Here is a 27,129-nt window from a genome sequence, read left to right as displayed (position 1 = left end):
ATGGCACCTGCATAGCCCCACGGAGCTCGATTTTTCATTTTCATCCCAAGGTCAAGGTCACAAGGTCACGAACTTAGAAAATTGTGAATTGTGTTTTTAGGGGGTAGCCGATTTCAATTTGCATCTTCTCCTAGGGGGTTTGTCGAATTTGGCAGGGGTTTCGGTATTTGGTTAGCCCAATGGCACCTGCATAGCCCCACGGAGCTCGATTTTTCATTTTCGTCCCAAGGTCAAGATCACAAGGTCACGAACTTAAAAAATTGCGAATTTTGACATAAAAATCATACGACCGCCCAAACTTTGAGAGCTAGGATGACAATATTTTTTAAGCATAATCTTGAGGTCATTCCCCACCAAAAGGCTTGAAACCATTTTGCTCTATCTCGAACACCTTGCCCGTGGTGCCCCCTTCAAGTTTGTTTTTACGCTGATTTCATCAAAGTATGGATAATCCGAGGAGTGCGAAATGCTATATAGCCTATATGACGTTATATTGTTCCTGGAATGTTCCAGAGGAAGTTTTGCACCAAAGGTCATAATCCTTGAACTTTGACCTTTAAAGTTCACAAAGGTCAAATTTTCAAAGTTGTGAGACTCGAACTGGGTTTTCGACCTTCTTCGACGAAGTAACTCCATTAAGCTATAGCACGTATCCTGTTTCCTTATTTTAATGTCCACAACATTGTTTTGTGACCTTTAAAGGTTATGCAAAGGTCAAATTTTGAAAGTTGTTGAACGAAACGGGGTTTTTGAGATTTTGCAGCTAATAACCTGTCACTCGTACCACATCATGTTGATCATTTTTATAACTTGGTCAAACATTATCACATCGTCTCATCCTTGACTTCTGAAACAATCTACATTGTCAAATACCGCTCGTGAACCATCGTCGTCTTCAGAATTGTCCTGTACTTCAGTCATTGAACCCGAGTGGTAACTTTTGAACTCTCTGTGTAAACGTTTCAAATTGACTGCACACATTTTACTCATCATACAATGCCTATAATTACATACCAGGAGCGCTGTCCTTGCCAGCTTTTCCAGGGCACATGACCCCTTCGCAGATCTTTGGAAGTAGGCGGCCAGGATTGCCAATACTGTGCACGAACACGCAAGATGGTTTGGAGGCAATCCTGTGCATCAGCGACTCGCTAGCGCCGTCCACATCTACAGTGTACAAGAGCAGTCCTGCACGGTGCACGTCCCTGGCTGGACCAACAGCATCATCGATGGATCTTCCCGATGATAGAAGCACGATCAGGCGGCGGATTCCCAGTCCCAAGGGTCGTGCCCCTTCTAACGAACTGAAGCTCCGCTCGACCAAGTGGCGCAAAGCACGGCCCGTCGCAGCATGACCTCGTATTGATCTTAGTTGCTTGATGGCATTCTATAAAATAAATTGATGAAACAGGCAATTAAAAGAATGCTGTTGTTGCTGTAAAATATAGCTTGGGCACAAATTTCATTTTCAGAATGATCAATGTAGAACATTTTATTTCATTTCAAATTAAGCAAGGCATCTCAAAAGTAATTTCATTAAACCTCATTTTAAATCAAGATTTTAAAAAACTGGAATTTAATTTCTTTTTTAAAACAATTAGAAGCTTATTGAAATGAATAGACAACTTCTCGAAAGTCAAACTGTCATTTCAAAAGTGAAAGAGGTTGTTTCCACATCCAAAAATCAATGCATTCTCTGATAATAGGCTTCTGTAATAACTTGTCATTTTAGGTCTTCATGAAAAGTTGCTTCCTCATGGTGGGAATAAAGTTACACATCGACCACAGCTTCACAGAACTGCTCAACTGAGGCTAGGTCAGTCATCAGGGACCTTTGCATCATGAACGACAGACATGTCGCAGTGCTGAATGGATGTTGATTTATTATCCTAAAAACTGGGCACCAGCGCGTTTAGAGGTTGAAATTTTGGATGCTGTCCATCTGTCTGTTTGTCTGTCCGTCCATTTGTACATCTGTGCGTCGATCCAAAAACTCTACTCAAAAATGATTTAACGGATTTATTTCCTATTCGGCACATGTACTGTATACAACAACACCTGGGAATGAGGCGTGTCGAATGATTTTGAGATTGCAGCCAAAAGTCAAGGGACACAAGATTTTATTTCCAAATTCTGGCATTAAAAATCATATATTTTACAGAAGAGAACAGTGCAGGATTGTGCATGCTTTTGTGAACCATTATTTATTTATATATACTTTACCATCACTACAAACACACAACTTTCATTTATTTATTTATACACACTTTTACCATATTTGTCACCGATTTAACACCTTGAGTTATTTATTTATTTATATATATACTTTGCCATCTCTACTACCTACATACCCCCTTGAATTATATATTTATTTAGATATACTTTATCATCTTCACTACCTGCATTCCATCTTGAAACATTCCTTTATTTATATATACCTTGACATCTCCACTACTTACATACTCATTGATTTATTTAAATATTCATTAAAAAATATATATTTATTTAAATCTGAAACTGGGTAGGAGATTCACATTTTCAGCAGGACGATGCTTTATTCATTTAAAATCGACATGTCCCATTTTAAGGTGCTGTGTCGTTGATAAGGTTATTTAAAAAAATTCAATCTACATAAATTACCTGATCTTTATAATGCAATAGCTTTCTGGAATGCTGGGTGTGAGGTGATCACTTAACCCGTAAGGCTGGTGAGACATCAATCCTGCAATTTAGGACGCTGTCGCAGATCCAACTCATCCACCACGTTTAAAATTTTATTGATCACAGAGGATGCTCTGGCAGTTTGGTATGAAGTTATTTTTTTTTTAAAAGAAGGCTACCAAAAGGGTGCCAAAATGTTGCAATTGGGAGAGACCTGATCATTAAAAATTCCTTATGAAATGTATGGAAAAAAGGCAAACTTCAAACAAGGCATGTATTGAAATTAAATAATGTTCACACAATTAAGGTATGAGCATTTAAAAAGCAAAACACTAAAATTATTTAAATATGATTGCTTTATTTGAGTGGCTGCTAATAAAGTTAACACAACTCACCCGTAATGCTTCTTTGGTGGCATGCTTGTCAAGCGGAAACTCAGTTCGGGGTTGATCTGCGTATTGAACCAGGCCAACCCTTGTTGCTTGTGGTCCCACGTCGAAGTTGTTTACAAGGTTCAACACAAGGAGCTGAACAGCACTGAAAGCTTCATCTGAGATAGATCCATCCAATGCAAACACCACATCCATGGGTGCCTTGCGGCATGCTTGGTCTAAAGAGAGGACAAATGAGGAACAGAAGAGAAGGTGGATGGGACCAGCACATCCGAGGATTGATAATTTGAGGAAAATACCTGTATGTGGGTTTCGGGTTAGTTCCATTCCGTTAATACATGGTCCCATTGAAGCAACAAATGAAATCAGCCAATGTATATTAGAAACACAACTGCTCAGCTCATGACATTTATCATAAGAAACTAGAATGGCACTAGGTGGAGCACATACCTCCACCAGGCTGAATATTGTATGTTTTGTTTCCCAATGATAGGCTGGATCTGGATCTGGACCTGAACCAAAATCTAATCGGCTTGTTCTTGTCACCTCCCCAACTCATCCACTAAGTTTTGTCATAATCCATCCATAACGTTTTGAAATATATTTTATTTACGGTTTGGCCCTATCTCTCAATGGTGAAGAATCACTTAGAAAATTTTGAATTCCTCATATATGGTTGAAGAATTTTAGAGAAATTTTATTCTCAAAAATTATATTAGGGGGGCCTTATACATAATGCATTTGCAAAAATGATTAAATGTTTCTGGATTGCTCATGCTAATGAAATATGTCGTGATAGCTCGTGACCTGTGGTGGGAAAATCCTTTGGTTTTTTTTCACCCCTTTAATGTATCATTATGATAATGGAATTTGTTTTATCAAATATATCTTATCGGATCGGCCACGCACCTAAAAGAGAGCATTACTGCACTAAACAGTATTTCTGAAGTGGGTCTACACCCTTATAAAAATGCGGTGTTCAATTGTATGTATGCAATGTCAGCCAGGTCAAAAGCAAATGCTGCATGGCAGAGAAAAAAGGAAATGTTTTTCAATAGTAGAAAGATTTACAATGGTAATTACGCAGCACGTAAAGTGGGGTTAAGCAATTAGTTCACTCTGTCTGTCTATCTACAGATGTCAGTCAATGATCGAAGAATTCCTTAATTTTAATTGAATTATATATTTTGAACACTATAGAACACGAATCGGAACACGAGCCTGCAGTTGGCTCTGAATTTCACAAATTGTATGGAATCTCATCCCGAGCACACATGCACACAAAGGGGTAAGGTAATTTTTTTTTAAGTCTGTCCGCCTGACTGGCAGTCAAACAAAATTGAAAATCATTCCAAACAGGAGACGTACTGTGTTTAAGGATGTCACAAAGAACACCAACAACATGCATGAATAACTAATGTAACGTGTTAAATAAGGTGGTGAAAAAGAGGTACATCTTTTTTTTTCTTCAGAAAAATCAAATTCCGAATTTTTTTTTTCTACAGCCTTCAAAACATTTATTTCATTTCCATTGCATTATACACTTGAACACTTCCTTGTTGGCACTTCAAAAAAACCTCCAGTTTTGTGGTATTTGAACAAAATATTATGCAAAATATTATTCCCACCTGAGCCGATTTCATGAAGCTTTTAAATCAAAGTTAATATACAGAGTCTTTACAAACTACTTCAAAGTGATAAAGCTAAAAAAATCAGATAAAATGTGAATAAGTGAGATTAACAGAGAAAATAAGATGATGACAGAGTTGCAAAAGTATTCAAACCCTCTGCCTAATTAACCCTAAATCACTTGAGGAGCAAATTATTTGTTTGAAAGGTTATAAAATAAATGTAATAGGTTTCATCTGTATGTAATCAGTGGTTTAACTTTAAAATTAATCTCCACCACTTATGTAAGGAGTTTTAAGGTGCAACTCACTCGGTTAACCCAACAAGGCAAACATGAAGACCATGGAGCTTTCCAAAGAAGTCAGACATAAAGTGATAGAGAAGTACCATTCAGGAGAGGGTTATAGGTAGATTTGAAAATCACTCATTATCCCTTTGAGTACGGTGAAATCCATCATTAAGAAGTGGAAAACGTATTCTACAGCCCAGACTCTACCCTATCAGGTCGCCCATCGAAACTCAGCAACCAGGCAAGCAGGAAACTGGTCCGGGGTGTCACTGTAAATCCAACAATGACTTTGAAAGATCTGCAAGGTTCGATGTCTGAAATGGGAGTCAGTGTTCATCAATCAACAATATCCTGTTCCATTCACAAAACTGGCCTCTATGGACAGGTGGCAAGAAAGAAGCGATTACTGAAAAAGACACATCTAAAAGCTTGTGTTATTTGTGTAAAAGCATCTTAGTGATACTGCAGGCATGTGCCAAAACGTTTTATGGTCAGACGAGAAAAAAATGGAATGTTTTGGTCCAAATTAAAAGTGTTACATCTGGCGTAAGCCAAACACTGCACATCACCCAGTCAACACCATCCCGACTGTCAAGCATGGTGGTGGCAGAATCATGTTTGGGGCTGTTTCTCATCAGCAGGGACTGGCAAGCTTGTCAGGATGGAAGGGACAATGGATGGTGTGAAGTACAGGAGAATCCTTGATGAAAACCTGCTCAAGTCAGTCATGAATCTAAAACTGGGTAGGAGGTTCACATTTCAGCAGGACAATGATCTGAAGTACAAAGCTAAAGACACACTGGGGTGGCTGAATAAGAAGAAAATAAATGTTCTTGAGTGGCCCAGTCAAAGTCCTGACTTTTATGGTTGGAATATTTATGGTTGGATTTGAATATTGTAAATCCTCGATGATCCCCATTAAACTTGGCAGAACTAGAGCAATTTTCCCGTGAAGATTGGGCAAAGATTTCACCATCTCACTGTGCAAAGCTGGTCGATACCGACCCAAAAAGACTCGCAGCAGTTTGTTGCTGCAAAGGTGCTTCCACCAAGTGCTGACCTAAGGGGCTGAATAATTTTACAAACAGTGAATTTTGATTTATACATGTTTTTTTTTTCAGATATTCCTGACATGTAAACTCCTTCAACTATAAGAGTGTTTAATTTCATCTCTTCAGTTATGGATTTAAAAAGTTCATTTGCAAAAATAGTTTCGACATAAGTTGTAATTCATCTACAGTAAATGTGGCATTATTGGTAGGGGGTGAACACTTTTGCAGGCCACTGTACATACATACATACATACATACATACATACATACAATTGGTATATTTTAGCATGATGGTTAATTTCTATGTGTGAATGGAGGTTTTTGTACACGCTAAATACTAAGGAGAAAGTTAAGACTTGCAATGTATATGAGAAACCAACCATCAAGATCAGTATTGAGCTGGCCACAATCATATTTTTTTGAGAGTTTTTAGGATGTATGGACCCCCCTACAAAACCTGGACATCCACCTTTGAGACAGCAACAGGAATCCTCTGTAGTTCAAGTTTATTTGTAGAATATGCAGCATTATATGAGGCAGCACCTGATGGTTTCCTGTGCATGGTGAGAATGTGTGATGGCACAGGGCTTGTGGTGAGAGCGAGTGGGGGTGGAGCGCGCAGGACATTTTCAGGGGGTGGAATCACGGTGACCTGAGGGTTGGGTTTCGCACCTGCAGGCCCAGTGTGCCACTGCGCTCTGGTGAGTTGTAGAGCGAGTAGAGTCATGAGCAGGACTGCACCTTTCTGGTGCATGCCTCCCTTCATCTGCCACATTGTGGGAATGACCACTTCACTACCAGAGCCTTCAGGAACACGAACAGAGATAAAGACAACATTAGTGTGAAGGTGGTAGGGTCGTGAACATGTGTAAATATGTGTATATATATACATATATATATATGTATATATATATATATATATATATATATATATATATATATATATATATATATATATATGTTACATCAGTGGCATCCGGCGTAAAACATGTGCCAAATCACTATGCGGATCATACGGATGATCCGCTGTGGCGACCCCGAACGGGAGCAGCCGAAAGAAGAAGAAGATGTTACATCAGTATGATCACGAATCATATATTTTTTATGTATGTAAATATGGTGGAATTTTTTACATCACACAATTTCCACCTGCTCTATACATGCCTATTTGCTTCCCTTTGCTTTCCTCCTATGTTCTCCAAATATTGTTTGTGTTCTTTCCCCAGACCTCTCCCTAACTTCTCTCCAACCCATCCTTCCTTATTTTTCTCATTTTAATTTATTTAATTTGCACCTCCTCCCCTTACATCATTCAACACGTCCTTAAGTGGATGCTGAAGAAATATAGCCCTGAAAGTTTTTTTTAGCTCCCCAATCAGGCATCAGTAGTATGAAAATCTTTGTTCTGGCCCCTCTACCAAAAATTAAACAATTCACCACGAACCTCTTTAATTACCAGTTTCTGTGACAAATTCCCAGAAATCAACTAAAATATTTTTCTGAACCAAATGAATTACCAGTTTAAACGAGTTTCAAAAGCAGTTTTACCAATAATTACCAGTTTCTAAAACACTCATCAAATACAACGGCACCCGATAGAGTGAATATTCCCCCCCCCCCCCTGTGTGCTCATTCTGAATAAAAACGTTAACTGAACTGAGCATCGTTAACTGAACATGCTAATATTATGGCCCACTGCTATTATGTCCCGTATACCCGTATCATCCATGTACCCTATTATGTCACATACATTGCCATTATCCATAGTTTTATTGATTATTGGGATATTTAACGACCACTTTTGTGCACTTTAAGGCTAAATTGCATCAATGAAGGTGAAAAAAATTCAAATTATATTCCCCATATCTGGTCGATCATTCATATGAAGTTTCGCATCGATCTGTTAGGCAGGTTCTGGAGAAGAAGGTTTTTCAATGTTTTTATTTTCAATCCAATATGGCCACCAGACCACGCAACTGTTGATGTCATAAATTTAATTCTTCACTCACACTGGGTCGTAGATGAGATACAAGAGGTTTCAGATGTTTCAGATAAGAATTTCGATTCAACCAATTATGGCTGGAATACCACTTTTCCGATAATGTCATAATTAATACCCTATACACCTCATGGGGAATTTTTGATATGCCAAGTTTCAAATCTACTCCTCTATCCTCAAACCCACCCAGGCACAACCAAGTGAACATTACAAAAACTATTTTGCAAGATTCACCCCTCCATAGACAAAGAAAAAGAAAGAAAGGAGAGATGGAGGACAAAAAAGAAACCACGCACGCACACACACACACTGACACACTGACACACTGACACACTGACACACTGACACACTGACACACTGACACACTGACACACTGACACACTGACACACACACACACACACACACACACACACACACACACACACACACACACACACACTGTCCAGAAATACCTTACCACCACAGAATGTACACAGAATTCACCAGCACTCAAATCAATACAGAGGCCCTTTATTTGTTTTGAAGCTCCCATTCTGGTAAACACTAATGACACACTTCTGGTTTGATTAATTAATTATATATATATATTGAAAAAAAAACATTTTTTTTTTTTAAACATCAAACAAATCCCCATTATTTCACACTCTCCTCGATAATATATTATTCTCCGATATCAATGTCCCTGAAAATAGATCCAAGTCAATTCAAACCGAGTGGAGAAAATCACATTGCTGCTATTAGATGGGAAATATAATTAATGTGAAAAATATTAAATAAATTTTATTGAAGAAATAACCAAATAAAGAAATACATCAACATATAAACAATTACATTTTGAGATCTGTGAATTGAAGGATATATGAAATATAAACAACATTGAATGGACATCAAACTTTGAGAGATGTCAAGTAATAAACGACAAAAGCTAGAAAACATCTGAAAATACAAAGCCTGTCCTTTTTGTATTCTGACTTCTGCTTCTTCCAAATGATAAACAGTACCTTTGGCCTTTTGACGTTTTGACCAAATTCTTAATTTGTATTCTCCATATTCTCATAATGAAGCTTTGTTGAAGATTTGATGACAAAAACTCAAATGATAATTAAAATTACAGGTCAATTGGATGAAAATTGATAATTTTATTTGATGCTGTCCTTTGACCTCTTTACCTTTTGACCAAATTATAAATTTGTATTCGCCATATTCTCATAATAAAGCTTTATTGAAAATTTGATCAAAAAGCTCAAATGATAATTAAAATTTTAGGTCAATTGGATGAAAATTGATAGATTTAATATGAGAATATGGAAGAATACAAATGAATAATTTAGTCAAAAGGTCAAAAGATCAAAGGACAGCATCAAATAAAATTATCAATTTTCATCCAATTGACCTGAAATTTTAATTATCATTTGAGCTTTTGTCATCAAATTTTCAACAAAGCTTTAATGTGAGAAGATGGAGAAGCCATCCATTGGGATCATACTCTGTGCAGAGTGTTGGTGCTGCTTAAGCAGACTCCTTAACTATTGGGCACAATCCTGGATGGGTCACCAGTAGAGGATAAATGGGGCTTCTGAGGCAGCCATTGAAATGAATGGGGGAAAAGGGAAAAACTAACTAACTAAAGCCCCAAAAGCCAAAAATAGGAGACTCATTTATCCCCTTCCTTCTCATACAAGCAAATGTAAAATTGACTTACTGATTGAAGCACTTCTTCCCCTTCATATTTTCATTCCATTCAAAGAGCGAACCAATGAATATTTGTCCATGTTCTACTTTGGGGAATAACTTAATTTTCCTATTATATTCACTTTATCTCTTCAAGCACGAAGGAAAGGGCTGTTAGGGTGAGTTTTGTAAAATGGGGAAGTGTTTTTAGAACACAGTCATGCCGTGAAAATGAGGAAGTATTCTGTGTCCATGTCTCTCGTGGTTATATTTTAAATCATCAGAACACTAACAGAACAAAGATTAGCTAAAAACAGCTTTTATTACGTAGGTTTTATCAAAATCATTTAAAGCAAGATGTTTTATTTTCGTGTGAAAATGAGTCAGTTTTGAAGTCAGCCAAGCTGCCTCACCTGAACCAAGCCAAAAAAATTCCTGTCATTTCCTATGTGGGAACACACCCTGGAAAAACCATTGTTGTGAAATCTCCCATTAAATCATCAAGTTGCTTATTTAAACCAACTTGTGTGCCGTTCGTGTTTTATTACGATAATGGAGCATTCAGATTCTTACTACAACCTTGCAGATCAATCGTTTTCACAAGATGACAGGTGAGATCTCAACCCAATCCATTATTTGTTGTTTAAAACAGAATTAAATCACTATACAACCAATAATTATTGTATGTCTTTTTTCCAACAGGTTGTCCCCAATCAGAACATCGTTGATAGCTGATGTTGAAAATTAATTATTTGAATATCACAAGGAATGGATAAAAATGAACGACTTTCTTGAAAACATTTATTTGTTACGAAAAGAAGTGAATGATATTATTGTTGGCTGGAAAGAAATTCTCTCAAGTCCTTTGACCCCGAGTTCAAGGTGAGGAATTATCACTCTGTCTCTGTCTTCGTGTGTGTGTGTGTGTGTCTGTCTTTCTGTCTCTCTATCTGTCTCTCTGTTTATCTCTCTCTATCTGTTTGTCTTTCTGTCTCTCTATCTATCTATCTCCATCTGTTTGTCTTTCTGTCTCTATCTATCTCTCTGTTTGTCTCTGTCTCTTTATCTGTCTCTCTCTCTCTCTATCTGTCTCTGTCTTTCTGTCTCTCTCTATCTGTCTGTCTTTCTGTCTCTCTGTTTGTCTCTGTCTCTGTCTCCGTCTGTCTCTTTTCGTTGTCCTTATACACAACCTTTTATTTGGCATGGTGGTAATTGATTTAAAAGCAATACCACAACTTGGTGGTAATTTTGACTACTTGCTTTATATTTTCAGCATTAAAACTGAATCATACATGGGTGGTGGAGCGAATGAATTTTGCAACCATGAATGGGAAGATGTTGAAATTCCATGGGGTGATGATTCATTTCCAACTTGATCCAGTTTAAATGCTCATCTGGATGAAATGGACACAAAACTCGATCTTCTCGAGGTAAATGTTTAATTTATTATTTTATTAATATCATCATATAATCATCTTTATATACCCTTATTGTTCTTCACTCTTTGTTTTGAACAGAATATGGTATCCGAGTTTCAAAATCACAAGACATCTGAAGCAGATTGTTGGGAAAAATCGTCCATTCTCGCAACTGAATAATTACCCAAAGAAAAATGTTTAATATTTTCAATCTTGATTAATCATATTTGCTTTGCTTTCAATTATTTAATTCTTAATTATAAAAAAGAATAAAACAAGTGCAAAAGGAGGGGGGGGAGGTGCGCTCCCCCAACGTCCCACCACCCCTTCCCCTCCCTGTGTGTGTGTGTGGGGAAGGGTGGGGGTGGGATGAGGGGGGGTGGTGGGTCAAATGTGGGGGTGCACAGGGGGAGGGGGTGGGTAGAGCTTGTGTGGGTGGGACTTGTGTGGGTGGGGCTTGTGTGGATGGGTGGATCTTGTGTGGATGGGTGGGGCTTGTGTGGATGGGTGGGGCTTGTGTGTATGGGGTTTGTTTGGATGTGGTTTGTGTGGGTGGAGCAATTTTTTTAAATTAAATAAACATGTTGTGTGGGGAACTAATTAACTAATCACTAATTATGTGGATATGATGGATGTGGATGTGGCTCATTGGGTGGTGTTTGCATGGGTGGGGTTTGTGTGGGTGGGGCTTGTGTGGGCGGAGTCAAAAATGGGAGGAGTTAAAAAAGGGGCAGAGTCAAAAAAAGTTTTTGATTTATCTTTGTCTTTTGTAATTCCTGTGAATAAAATGAACCTAAAATCTCTTCTCCCTTTAAATCACATAATTTGAAAGTCCAAGGGTTTTTTTCAATTTATCTTTGTCTTTTGTAATTTATCCATAATTCCAGCAATCACTGTGTGTGTGTGTCTGTGTGTGTGTGTGTGTGTGTGTGTGTGTGTGTGTGTGTGTGTGTGTGTGTGTGTGTGTGTGTGTGTGTGTGTGACCGCTGTTTCTCGACAACCACTGGTCCGATCTAATTGAAACTTGCCAGGTATATTGCTGGGGACCTGAGGATGTGCCTTTTCAAGGTTTGATATTAATCGGACAAGTGCTTCCCAAGCTATGGCCATTTATTTACCAAACCAATGGGAAGACACGTTGTTGCGTGGGCGTGGCCGATGGGGAAGGGAAGCTCAGCCACGTTCCCCATTACGGGTTACAACGTACGGGCTTCCGGAGAGTGATGACTTCGTGTATTCTAATAATTTCTCGATTTCTTATGCGCATTTAAAGATAAACACAATGGCCCAAGTTATGATCGTTTTCATATTAGATGGTGTATAAATTTCGGGAACATCAGAGTGCTGGTATGCTCTGAACCAGGAAGTACATTTTTTCTCTCTCTTGTCTTCTCTTTTTGTTTTTCCTTGCCACGACATTGTGAAAAGGTAAAATACGTTGGCGCTAATTGAATAATTGGGTATTAAAAATAAATTGCGAATAATCGGAACTGCGAATAATATCGAACTTCCGGGTCACGCACGCACGGGCACGTGAGAGCGAAGAAACGGCCTGTGTGGTTTATTTATTTATTATTATTATTATTATTATTATTATTTTTAACGGGCACGTACTAGTTCCTGTGAATAAAATGAACCTAAAATCTCTTCCCCTTCTAAATCATATACCTTACAAGTCCAAGGAACTGTATCTATTACATCAACGATTTAAAAAAGTTCATTTGTCCATCGCTTAGTATAACCTTTTTCAAAATGAGATTTCCACCTGTATATTCTTACCATATCACCAACTTTGAACTTAGGCTTTCTGACATTAATCTTTTTCATATTCTAATTTTGTAAATGTTTCTGATGGTTTAGTATTCGTTGAGGTGTGAATCGTATCATTATACTTATCTACAATATCCTGAATTAAAGATAACCATTGTTGAGAATCGAGTTGAGTGAATTTTTTATATAGTCTCTCTTTTAAAGTGCGATTGAATTGCTCAATAACAACCGCTTTTCCTTCATTAAAGGTGATGTATAATATAATGTTCTTTTAAAGAAAATTCATAAATGTTTTGTTGTAGAACTCTGCACCCTCATCAGTCCACAATTTTTTAGGTTTTCGCTTACTTTTATTAAATATCTGTTGGAAGGCTAACATGAGTGTATTACCGGTTTTGTTTTTCAAAGGGACAACGCACACAAATCTACTCCTCAAATCAATAAGGTTTTTTTTATTTTTTGTACCTTGTCGAGGCTCGTGTGAGAGCTAACACACAACACACAGCAAAGGGGGCATGATACAAGAGGGGAGGGAGTGGGAAGGACAAAACAGTGGGGAACAGAGACATTAGGAGATCTGTGGAAGGGAGAGGGATGGGACGGGCAACATGGGGAATAGAAGATGGACATTACAGGGACTTTCAGGAAGGAAAGCAGGGAATTTGAAGGAGGTGGGGTTGGGTGGATTATCGGGGGTAGAAAAGATCGAGGATTTGGATGGGGGATGATAAGAGGTGGTGGTGAACAGCTGTTTTGAAGGCCTGGAGGGAAGAATGGAATGAATAGAGTGAGGGAGTTTATTCCAAAGACGGGAAAAAAGAGGAATGAAAGAGTGAAAGTGAGCAGTGATTCGTGATTTTGGTAGTTTTACCAAAAGGGGGTTGTTGGCGGACCTTGAGCGCCCTGTGGAAACGTGGTGGGGACAAATCGCAGAGAGAGCAGGGGGAGCGAGGCTGGAGAGGAGACGGGAGAAGACAGAAAGACCATTGACCAACCTGCGGTGATTAAGTGAGAGGCCCAAAGACTCAGCCTCATTGCGGGAGATGCCAATGATCCGAAATGCCTTGGTTTCTACAGCATGAAGCCGAGAAAGGTGGGAGGCAGGAGCACCAGCGCAGAGGGGAGAGCAGTACTCCATCAGGCTGCAGACAAAATCTTTGTAAGTGGTCAGGAGCTCAGGTGGGCCGAGGAAGGACTTTACACGAAGGAGGATTCCCAGTTGGCGACTGGATTTGGAGGCGAGGTTTGAAATGTGGCTTTCCCAGGAAAGGTCATGGCAGATAGTGAGACCCAGAAGCTTGAAAGAAAGGACTTCTTCCAGAGGATTGTTGAGAAAGTGGATGGGGGAGTTTTCTAAATGGTCCTTTCGAAGAGACATAGTGAGAGTGTGAGATTTGTCCGGATTGAAAGACATGTTCCACGTGTTGGACCAGTTTGTGATTTTATCCAGATCTGCAGTGAGCGAAGAAGCTGCTGCTTGCCGGTCTGAGGGATGACCAATGGTACGACAGAGGGTGGAGTCATCAGCAAAGAGATATAGAGGATTTTCCAGAGTCGGAGAGCATACTTGTACCCATTATCATAATTGAGTTCAATTAAATCAGCAGACCAGATATAATCAACTTCCTTGGCATAAACCTTCCTTCTATGAAACTTTGTGATTATTGGTTGATGTAATTCATCAGCTAATTGCTCTTCAATCTTAATGACATCATTAGAGCCTATAAGTTTTTGGAATTTCCAAGCCCAAGTTTCATTTTTTTTTTCGTTTGGTTTCTCTCATTAACACAATCATCAAAGATAACGAGGTTCTTTTTTGATTTATCCAAATTGTGGTGAGAAGGTATATCATCCGTATTATCACTAAGAATACAAGTTATCGGTTATGATTTCTTTTTATATCTCTGTGTATCACAAAATAGTTGTATTATATCTTCAATGTTGTAATCATTTAGTTTGTTTTGAAGTTTAAATAAACCGATTATATCTTCTTTTTGAAGACCAACATTAAAGCCTTGTGAGAGTAGTTGATACTCAGGTTGAAAACTCGACTTTGTGAAAATGATTAAATTATCATAATCCAAAAAGTTGGGAGTCAGGAGTATCTTTAAAAGTAATCAGGTTTTTCCACACCCACTTGAACCAACTATGAGACATCTTAATGAATTTGGGAGATTTGTATGGTTGTTAAATTTTATCTTATTTTCCCAAATGGGTAAAAAATCATTCATTTATATATTTGGAAAACAGGTTATTTTATTTGTTATTGGCTTTTTTAGAAACTCTATATTTTTCCCTGAGTTTGGGTTTAATTTCAAGATAATCCATTATTTTATTTATACAATACCTTGTGTTGATATTTCCCTGAAAATGGCAAAAGGGAATAATATATAACAACAATCCTTTGAACATTTCTCTAATACGTTCAGTTTCTTCCATTAAGCCTGGTGTTGGCTTAGTGGTTAGGGTGGTGGCTTGGGATACCAGGGTCCTGAGTTCAAGCCCCATTGGCTGCTGAATTAACACCAGGGGGTTGACTCAGCCTGTCATCCATCTGAGGTCGGCGAAGTGAGTACCAGTGTACTGGTCCCGGTGTATGCCCCGGTTAGAATAGGTATACCATATCCCTGTGCGTCGTAAGAGGCGACCAGGGTTGGCGTCAGGAAGGGCATCCGGCCATAAAACATTGCCTCAAGAAAAAGCCTAACCCCTGCAGAGCAGGGAAAAATGGCTGTAAAAACGGTTCAGTTTCTTCCATTGTAAGGAAAGGTGTGTTATCACCCTCATACTTTACATTCATTTCTCCAATCAATCTTGTAAAGTAATTCATTTTTGGTGTAAATCTAAAAGAATTATATTCCTTTTTATTAATATCGCTTATTATATACATACATTGTTATAGAATATACATTATATACACAGAATATACATTGTTTTAGGCTTTTGACTCTGTGTTTAATCCAACTCTATCACATGCAGGACAATTATCAAATTTGTCATATGGAGAATCAGGGAATTCAAGGGGCTCAAGATCTAGTGTACTATTCATATTTATAAAGTAAAACTTTGCTTCAACTAAAATTCTTCTTCGGTATCATCTCCGGTACTTTCATTGGCGCTTTCACAATCATCTATAAAACTACTTTCATAACCATCGTTTGAACACAAACTCTCGGTATCATAACTGTGTTCTGTTCCAACAGAGATACTATCATCACTCTCATAATCTTCAAAATCTTCAGTTGAATAATGACTCATTTAATTCGTAGAAAAAACATTACCATCTATGTCTATATGGGGTTTGTGTGGATGTGGTTTGTGTGGGTGGAGCAATTTTTTTTAAATTAAATAAACATGTTGTGTGGGGAACTAATTAACTAATCACTAATTATGTGGATATGATCTATATACTTTTTTTTCATTAACAGATACAACTACATTTTTTATATCATGCACATCAAATCAAATTTTAAAATGATCCTTAACTACTATTGAAGGAAATGTCATTTTACCTGATATATTAACATCCTTTATTTCATCAGGATTTACATCTTTCGGGTTGTTGAAAAAAAATACAAATTTCTCCTTGCATATTACAGATGGTCTTATCTTTTCTTTCTGAAGCTTCATCCATGAAGTTTTTCTTTTTTGATACTTTTTCTTGTTTCATTGCTTTTTCTAGTTCTGAATATATTGCCAGAAGGAGAGGAGAAACTTTTGTTAGAGCTACTTTAATTGATGTTCTTCCAGATATACTAAAAGCCCTTCCACTGAAGGAAATTGAAGAACTCATATTATTCACCATAATTGTTTTTATCCAATAGTTGTGATATTTATCTTTATTCAATTTTACATCCTTCACATATTTCTCAGTATCTTTTACAAATGAAGAGGTTGATTGAAACTTGTCTTTTGTGTCTTGATACATTGTATTTATTAAGTGAAAAAAGTTGGAGGATAAAATGGTTTTAAGCGCAGATTCGCTTATAAATTAAACGGAATTTTCATCAAGAAAATTTTATTTTAAGCAAAGTTTTGATATATAAATGTGGTGAATACAACGTACTGTGATGTTTGTAATCATGAATATAAATGTTATAAAAAACACCTTCAAAGCAACAAACACACATTCAATCTTTTCAGACAAATATCTCCACTTGACCAAGAAACAAAACATTGTGATAGATGTGATAATGATATTCTTAAAAAACAATGATAATAAACACCTTCAATCACACAAACACAAGAGCAATGAAGAAAGGGAAGGTGCCACTAAATTCTCCATTGAAAACACTGATGGGGCATTTAAAGGGCATATATAAATAAGATTGTTTCGCTTTCAAGACCCTGGACCATCTTAAATCATGGAAGCTGTTGATGTGGTTAAACAAATTATTGAAACTATAATTAAAAACACATTAAATGACATGAAAACTTTTAAGTTTTATATGGGAGTAAAATTGAATATGGTAAGACAAGGCGATGAAACTACTCCCAATATGAGGACAAAGCCTCACTTTATCTCATCATTTCAAGATTTTGTAAGATGTGATATTTAAGATGAACTCCAGGGACAAGAACAAGATGTTGATAACACTGTAGTAGGTTGTGGATTTACTGTTACAAAAACAATCTTTTTAGAGATACACATCTTAAAATCAGATTCTCTACAAGCTTCTTCTTATATTGTTTCACCAAAAGAGAAAAAAACTTAAGAAAGCAGTTGGTAATATTCAAAACAAAGATAATAAATGTTTTCTATGTCTGTTCTTGCTCACTTACATCCTCCACAATGGAATCCTGAAAGGGTTGAACATTATAAGAGATACAAGAATACATTAAATGTTAAAGATTTAAAGTTTCCAATGTAATTGAGAGATATTCCTAAATTTGAGAAAATGAATAATCTATCTGTAAATGTATATGGATTAACATATACAAACAAAGTTCAAATATTAAAAATTTTAAACAACTATAAAAACGATGAAACACACATTGACCTTCTCCACTTTACTTCAAAGGAAAAATCACACTATGCTTTCATCAAAAATTTATCAAGATTAACCAAATCACAACTATATAGGAGAAAATCTAAAACGTATCCTTGAAAGAGATGTCTCAACTCCTTTCACACAAAAGAACGATTAAATCTGCAATCGAAATATTGTAGTAATCATAAATCAACCCGAATCAATTTACCAAAAGCAGGTTCAAACATATCATTCAAAGATTTTAACAAATGTATAAAACATCCGTTTGTGATATTTGCTGATTTTGAAAGTATCCTTGAAGAGATAGACACTGTTTCTCCAAATCCAAATAAATCATGCACAAATAAATATCAAAAACATACTCCTTGTGGTTTCTGTTATTATATCAAATCATCTGTTGGTGATGAATACAAGTTAGAACTTTATAGAGGAGAAGATGCCTCAGAGGAGTTTGTAAGACGATTGGAAAAAGACTGTATAAGACGAAGTGAAATAATGGTTAAACCCTATAAACCGATGTTATTAACAAAGGGAGAGAAAAAGGAATTTAGAAAGAACAGTATCTGTCATATTTGTGAGGAGAAAATTGAGGGAGAGGTCAAGGTTAGGGATCACTGTCATCTTACTGGTAAATATAGAGGACCAGCTCATTGCCGTTGTAATCTTAATTACAAGCCCCCAAACTATATTGTTGTCTTTCTTCACAACAACGTTCACTATGACACACATCCATTTCTAAATGAACTTTCAAAGACATCTGGAGATATTTCTGCCATTCCTAACACAGATCAAAAATACATCTCATTCACAAAAACAATTCATACATCCCCCATAACCCATATCAGATTTCTTGACACATACAAGTTTATGGCAAGCCCATTATCTAACTTAGCATCAAATATTAAAAACTTACCGAATCTTAAATCACATTTCTCAAATCAAGAAGAGATTGATCTCTTATCACAAAGGGATTATATCTGTATGACTACATGAATTCATTTGAGAAGTTTAAAGAAACACAACTTCCTTCAAGGGAAAGTTTCTATGGCAAGTTGAATAAAACTCACATTTCCGATAGAGATTATACACAGGCTAAAAAGGTTTGGGAGAAGTTTAATATAAATAATCTTGGAGAATATCATGATTTGTATCGAAAAACTGATATATTGTTATTGGCTGATGTGTTTGAAACTTTTAGAACAGTCTGTCATAATAAAAATTCTTATGGATTAGACTCCGTTCATTATTACACAGCCCCAGGTTTGGCTTGGAGTGCAATGTTAAAAATGACAAAACAAAATTTGGAATTAATCAGTGATATAGATATGCTTTTAATGATAGAGAAGGTGAAAAGAGGAGGAATATCTCAAGTATGTTTCAAGAGATATGCTAAAGCAAATAACAAATATCTTCCTGATTATAATAACAATGAGGACAACTCATACCTGATGTATTATGATGCTAACAATTTGTATGGGTGGGCTTTGTCTCAATCTTTACCTTATGGAAAACTGAAATGGGTTAAAGAAAAACATTATGAAAAAGTTTTACAAGACTGTTGGCTCCTCTCAAAAAGAATTGGATGAAGCTGAAGTTGGATATTATTTTGAGGTTGATTTAAAATAGCCAGAAGAACTTCATCACAAACATAAAGACCTACGTGATGCTCCTGATAAAGAAAGTTCAAGAAAAGAATGGTTGTGATTTCCAACAGTCATTCGATATAAAAGGTAAATCTCCAGAAAAACTACTTATATTACGACATTAAATGATAAAGAAAGTTAGGTTTTGCATCAAAGGAACTTGAGACAATATTTATCTGCTGGGTTGAGAGTGAGGAAAATTCATCAGATTTTGAAATTTAAACAAAGTCATTGGTTAAAGAAGTATATTGATTTTAATACAAAAAGGAGAACAGAAGCAAAAACAGATTTTGAGAAGGACTTTTATAAATTAATGAATAATGCTGTATTTGGAAAGACTATGGAAAATGTTAGGAATCGACAAAAGATAAGACTTGCTACATCTTGGAAACAGGCTTCAAAGTTAATTAATAGACCAAGTTTTGAACGAGCGGAGGTGTTTTCAGAGAACTTTTGTGCTATTCATTTGAAAAAAGAGAGTATTAAAATGAATAAACCCATTTATATCGGAACATCAATTCTGGACTTGTCAAAGTAATCAATGTATAACTATTACTATAATAATTTAAAATCAAAGTATAAGGATAATGTGTCGTTGTTATATATGGATACAGATAGTTTTATATTAGAAATTAAGACAAGTGATGTATATGAGGATATGATTGATAATATTGATATATATGATACAAGTAATTATAAGTCAGGTGATGTGCTGTTTTCATCAAAGAATAAAAAGGTTATTGGGAAGTTTAAAGATGAATTGGGTTGGAAGGTCATGAGTGAATTTATAGGATTGAGATCAAAGTCTTATGCTTTTACGTATCTATCTATAATTCCAGCAGTGTGTGTGTGTGTGTGTGTGTGTGTGTGTGTGTGTGTGTGTGTGTGTGTGTGTGTGTGTGTGTGTGTGTGTGTGTGTCTGTCTGTCTGCGACTGCCGTTTCTCGATGACCGCTGGTCCGATCTGATTGAAACTTGTCAGGAATATTGCCGGGCCCTGCAGATGTGCCTTTTCGAGGTTTGATGTCGATCGGACGAGCGGTTCCCAAGTTACGGCCATTTTACTGCTTTTTCAGTGTTGAAAAGGTGAATATATGGCAGCTGAAGGTGTCGTTCCACCTTCTCACCTTATCATGCCAATTTTTTCCCCAAATTATTAATAATCGGACGATCACCGGTCCGATCGGATTGAAACTTGCCAGGAATATTGCCGGGGACCCGCGGATGTGACTTTGAGGTTTGATATCAATCTGACGAGCGGTTCCCAAGTTACGGCCATTTATCTGTCGACCAATGACAAGACACGGTGCTATGCCATCACGAATGACGTCGCAATTAATGTTTATTTATTTATTTATTTTTTTCACGATTGACAGTCCGATCTGATTGAAACTTGCCAGGAATATTGCTGGGGACCCGCTGATGTGCCTTTTCAAGGTTTGATATTAATCGGACAAGCGGTTCCCAAGTTACGGCCATTTATCTGTCGACCAATGACAAGACACGGTGCTATTCCATCACGAATGACGTCACAATTAATGTTTATTTATTTATTATTATTTTTTTTCACGATTGACGGTCCGATCTGATTGAAACTTGCCAGGAATATTGCTGGGGACCCGCGGATGTGCCTTTTCGAAGTTTGATATTAATCGGATGAGCAGTTCCCAAGTTACGGCCATTTATCTGTCGACCAATATCTGCGAGAGAGGGGGACGGGAGAGGGGGGGATGAGAGTGGGGGCGAGAGAGGAGGGGGAGAGAGGAAGGGCAAGACTAGTGGGGATAGAGGGGGGCAAGAGAGAGGGGAGAGAGAGGGGGCGAGAGAGGGGGGAGAGAGGGGGGCGAGAGAGGGGGCGAGAGAGGGGGTGAGAGAGGGGGCGAGAGAGGGGGCGAGAGAGGGGGCGAGAGAGGGGCGAGAGAGGGGGCGAGAGAGGGGGCGAGAGAGGGGGCGAGAGAGGGGGCGAGAGTGGGGCGAGAGTGGGGGCGAGAGTGGGGGCGAGAGTGGGGGGCGAGAGTGGGGGCGAGAGTGGGGGCGAGAGTGGGGGGCAAGAGAGGGGATGAGAGTGGGGGGCAAGAGAGGGGGGATGAGAGTGGGGGCGAGAGAGAGGGCGAGAGAGGGGCAAGAGAGGGCTGCACAAACTGGCACTCACCTACGGGCACGCACCTACGGGCCCGCACTAGTATTGATAATAATAACATTGAAAGGAGTGATAAGAAGCTAAAGGGAAAAAAGAAAAATATAATCAAGGAAACAATAAACTTTAAACATTATTCCAACTGTTTAACCTTAAAGAAGGAAGAGAACAGAAAAATGAATACAACAAGAAGTTATAAACATCAATTATATACAGAAGAGAAATAAGAAAGCATTAGGAGCTTTTGATGATAAAAGATATATTTTAGAGAATGGAATCAATAGTCTCCCTTATGGTGATAAGTATAAGTGTTAAGATATTGCGTTGGGGATTTTAACGGGCTACCGCCGTCTTTTTACTGATTTATAAATGATAGAACCAAGCAATAACCAAACCAAAGTGTGGAGATGTAATCAGCCTTGGTATTTAAATGGGAAACATAAAGAATGTGAAAAATATCAAATAAGTCTTCTTGAAGAAATAATCAGGGTCAAAATAGATAAAACAAATTAGTGGATAAATTTAATGACAAATAAGTTGGAGGATGTAAAGAAAAAAAATTAATATCCTTGAATGGACTGAAAACTTTGATGGTTATCAATTGAACAATGGAAAAACAATTTACTACAATCTCAAAATGATATGTGGTTCAAGAGGTGGTCAAACAAGAGCATTAAGAGAAGTTTATCATTTCATCTCTGCTCAACAAAGATACATAAACCAAGAACTAAGTTCCAAAGTAATCTTTGTGAATATTTTTGCAGATCCGGGGTGGCGGAGTTCTGACCCGGTCCCTGGTGCCAGCTTCGCCACCACCGTCTCCGGAAGTCTATAACGCCGGCCGGCTCAGCACAGGCCTCGGGTCACGCATCTTCAATCGCGATACCAATGTAATCCTGTACCTTACCAGTTGGGGAGATGGAACCCCTAGTTAAAGACTGGCTTTGTCATTGACCGAGCGGAGTCGACCAGTCTGTAACCACTTTGGGTCTTTATGAAAATTGAACGGATCGTTCCTCGACGCGACACGCATTAATCCATAGCCGCAACTTCATAAGAATTAACCAGATTTATTGGGCAACATCAGGGATCACAACACAAGCACTAAACATGACAATGGTTCGATTAACAATCAACCAGTTCTTAACCATGGTCTAAAGGTTTCGAGGGGATTACTATGAAATATGCCTTATACAACACGTGCAGACAAAACAGATCAACAGCATGCATGCAGGACAAGTAATTGGTGATGGCTCATGGACGAGAGGAAAACGTCCAAAAAGCACGAATGTCGCTCGTAACAAAGAAGCGGGTGTCCACGGATTCGAACTCCCGCTCGAACACGCCGCGCGGCAAGAAATGGCGGTGCAGTACTCCCGTTGCCTCAAGGCACCGCGTGCGCACGCTCTCCTCAGCGCGTTCTGGCTCCGCGCAACGTCGACGATGCGAGACAGCCGATCTCTCTCCAGGGACCAGCACACAAATCCCGGCCTGGCCTGTTCTCCAGACAAGGCCCAAATCGAGGTTGACGGCCTCCGGCTAGCGGATCGGCAAACGCGATGAGCCGTTGGTGTGTGAACAAGTACGGAGGCTCCGTGGCCAGACGCAGGCCGAATCGGTCGATCACCTCCCCGCACGAGTCGATCATCGGCTCCACGTCCAGGCAGCCTCTCAAAGCCGACTGCAGTTTCCCAAACTCAGAACGAAGCATCAACCTGAGGCCTCATTGTTTCTCTTGCTTTTCACAACCCGTCGCGCCTCAAGAGCGACTGTTTCCACACACCGATCTTCTGTTCCTGCTTTCTTTTCTCGCTTCTGTCGGTGACCCCTGGAAAAAACCTCCGCCCCTCGCGTCACTTCCTGTCCAGGCCACACCTCTTCCGTTCGTACAGGAGAGGAAAAAGAATCCTCTCTCGTTTCACCACCGTATGAACATAAAAACACAGTCTTTTACATCTCCCGACACACACATATCGTCCCTTATACCAAACAACCTATCTAAACAGGCATTTAATGGGGGATCTGAGCTAATCCTATACTTAGTAATCCCATTAAGGGCCATTTCCGTAACACTACCCCCACCTTTCTCCTGAGGCTCTCCGAGCCTCCATCTGGGGCAGTCCACGGTAATGGCCTGTCTAACGTACAGCACAGATCTCCCATTTACTCTAACCCACAACTTGGGAAGCACTTCACTCCAAAAAACAAAGTGTCACAGTAAGATTGGCATGTCCCTATCCTAGTGTGTCGGGTCACCAATCTAACAAACAAATTTACACTTTATGCACAGCACTTAACAATCTAATTATGGATTTGAACGGGAGGGCATTCAATTTTACTTTTAACACCACATTTGCATAGGAGCAGAACATTCAAAGGTTCAAAGTTCTTTCAGGTGTTCGCTCCTTCATGCCCCCTCCTGGCAATGTTGTCCATTCACCCCTGAGGGTTTCCTCACTTCGTGGCCTTATTGGCCTCTCACCAGGTGAGTTCAGTCGGCCCAGTGGCCTAATCTCACAAAGAGTCCTTCGGCTTACTGAGCCCACAAAAATGCTTTGGCCCATATGGCCTACTCACAAGCAGTAGCAGGCAACAAGCCCTGTATTGGACAGCAGGTGACACAGCAATGGTGGCATGGTGATATCGATGGTAAACAAATGCAGTTCGGAGGCGTTCTTGAGGACACAAATGGGTGTGATGACCTTAGACTAGGGGAGATGGATTGTACCCTTAACCTTCCTTGCCTGACTTGTTTTGGTTAAGTTCTCCTTTTTTTTTTTTCTTTCTCTCTTTTTTTTTCTTTTACAGACAGGATGGTGTGTTTCAGACTCAACTGTTATCTTCGTGGATGTGTGCTCATGACATACTGGTGGCCTCTCTGGCACTTGGAGAGGGTGACCTAGCCTGGCCCTTGTTAACAAATTCCCTCATCAACACTACTCGTACCAGGTGTCATACATGAATGGTGTGTAGGAGAGTCCATCGAACCTAACCATTTACTTTTAGTTCTAGACAATACAACAAACCCTGCTATGGCTAGAATGATCCTAATGACCCATTTTTCCCGACCTGGCACACTGTTCCATTCTATTAAACCTGGGCAAGGTCCTTCTTTGTCTTTTTCCATTTGGTGGTGCCAGGCATAACTCGCTGGCTGGGGAGTGCGACTACTACTAGGCTTCTTTGCCTGCTTCCAATCGGGGGTGGAGGACACCCAGCGACCTCAGGGTTCACCTGAGCGTGCTTCTGGCGCTCCTAACTAAGGGGTGGCTCTCTCTAGCCCCCATACTCTGCTCTCATAGCACCTACACTGTGCTCTCATAGCACCCATACTGTGCTCTCATAGCACCTACACTGTGCTCTCATAGCACCCATACTGTGCTCTCATGGCACCTCTGACAGCCTTCACCTGCCAGGAACCCCCAAAACCCTGCTGCCCTATTTCCCAACTCACCAACTTCCCATACCATGTCACACTACCAACCAGTATCCCCATACCTTGGCCTGCACCTACCCCTCGCAGTCCAGCTGCACAATGGAACAGCAGCCAGAATCCATGTCAAATCCTCTAAGTCCCCCTAACCTACACCAACCTGGTTAGGAGACTCCTACCGACAGGGTACATTGTCCGCACTCACACTCCTCATTCGCACAACCACACCATTCACCCAAACTATTTAGTCATTCATTCCACAGTGCCGCACACCCAGCCCACAACACCATCCAACACCTTTCACGTTTACGTGAAAACAAAAACACACCAGTCCCTCAGACCCCACTTGGTCATCAAATTTAACTGGTACACTTTTTCATCAAACCCCAATTAATTTGTCACCACGTTAGTCATCTGCTGGCCTCCTCCATACTGCCCTAATCATTTATTTCCAACAATTTCAACGAGACATCAAAATGTCTTCACCAGCCTCATGAACCTCTACATGGTTCTAACCAGGCATTTCAATCTTTCCTCAAACAAGCCACACTTTGTCATCCACTTGTTTCAGGTGTGTTTCACGCTCTGCCTGTAATGTCTCCACCGCTATTTTTCAATAATCACCCAAATCCACTCGTGCCACTCTTATGCCTTCTGTCATCTCTCAATCTTGCAATCACTTTCGGTACAATTTCCAATCAAGATTTTCACATCCCCATATGGCCTGCTTCTTTGGCTAATTGGAAGGGGAGTGAGGGAATGAATCCCTCATTTCCCATTACATGACCCCGCCGCCTTTCCGCCATGGCTCAAAGGGGTCACTCCTCAATGGGGGCTGTGATCTACCCCCCGCCTTTTCTCCAGGGTTCGCGGAAGTCAGGAAAACCCCAATCTGTGGAATGGCCTCCCCCTCTTCTCCAGGGTTCACGGAAATGAGGTAAGCCCCAATAGGTGGAACGGCCTCCCCCTCTTCTCCACAACTCCCCGAAGACAGACAAACCCCACTCAGCTAACCAAACCACTTGTGTGCTCTGAAAGGTCTGAAGACCAAGTGACACATGCCAGTGCCACCTGCTACTCATCTGCACTCTACCCCAAAGTTCCTGTGAGGCTGATAGAGAAATTAAAATCCAATTTCTAAATTGGATTTCTAAAATCCAATCTTAAACTGCTCCTGGATGCAGCACCTCCAACTCTGTAAGAACCCATGCAGAGCTGTCCATTATGGTTTTCCGTCCACTGGCTCAAGTTCTGTCTTGGTGGCATTTCTATTTCCCCTTGCACCTCAAACCTATCTCCTATGTCACCACTCATTCCATGCTTAGGACTCCCACACACAGCAGGCTGCACACATCCCAAGGTTATGTGTTGACCTTCCACACCTTCAACCTTGCCTGTGTACTGACCAACTGCCTTGCACTCCAGGGCTACATTTTCGACCGCCAGGTGAGTACCCACACACACTTCGGCCTCGGCAGCACATACCGGTGCCGTAGTCTGGACTATGGGCTCACAGCATTCATTCACAGGCACTCCACACACACCTTCAGGGGGCACGCATACGTGCACCCCATCGGACAGAGTCTCTTCGTTAACATAAAATTCAATTTCTACCTTACGCTCATCGTCCGCACCATGTATGCATGTACCCACGTACCTTCTTCGTTCCAGTCACCTCTGTCCGGTCACTTCTCTCCAGCAGGTTACTCATCATTGATTCGCCACTCTCCTCTGGGGCCGTCAGCTCCACATGCTGGACCTGCTCAAAATGTATCTCACTCGTTACCAACCCCGCATGCTCCCTCAATCTCTCAATCACCAGGGTTTGCTCTAAGTGTGGTGTCATCCGACGAGTGATGTCAATCAAGGTCCGCACCACGAACATTACTCCCTGTGGTGATGTCACACATCCCATATCATTGTGCTGTTCTACTTCCTGGCTCCATTTTCTTTTCCATTTGAGTCGTTCTTCCTCTCCGAGCCTTTTGAGTTGTTAGTCATCTTTCCGGAGTTTTTCCATCTCCGTGGACTCCAACTTTGCTCT

The 27,129-nt window shown here is 39.5% G+C and overlaps 1 protein-coding gene across 1 annotated transcript in view; it reads right to left on the bottom strand.

Annotated features, from left to right (window-relative positions):
* The window catches only part of LOC147026068 (uncharacterized), a 155,475-nt gene that overhangs the window by 111,686 nt on the left and 16,660 nt on the right, over positions 1–27,129 (bottom strand). Inside the window, exons 2-4 of the mRNA XM_085881096.1 lie at positions 6,696–6,827; positions 3,057–3,271; positions 1,015–1,387 (exon numbers count right to left, since the gene is read on the bottom strand). Of these exons, the coding sequence (XP_085737222.1) occupies positions 1,015–1,387; positions 3,057–3,271; positions 6,696–6,798 (691 nt within the window). The 5' untranslated portion in view covers positions 6,799–6,827. The remainder of the gene's footprint in view (positions 1–1,014; positions 1,388–3,056; positions 3,272–6,695; positions 6,828–27,129) is intronic.

This window comes from Eptatretus burgeri, chromosome 5, assembly GCF_056783735.1.
Source record: "Eptatretus burgeri isolate ZD-2024b chromosome 5, Ebu_testis_v1, whole genome shotgun sequence".
Taxonomy (NCBI): domain Eukaryota; kingdom Metazoa; phylum Chordata; class Myxini; order Myxiniformes; family Myxinidae; genus Eptatretus; species Eptatretus burgeri.
This window is presented reverse-complemented; position numbering and strand designations above follow the sequence as displayed.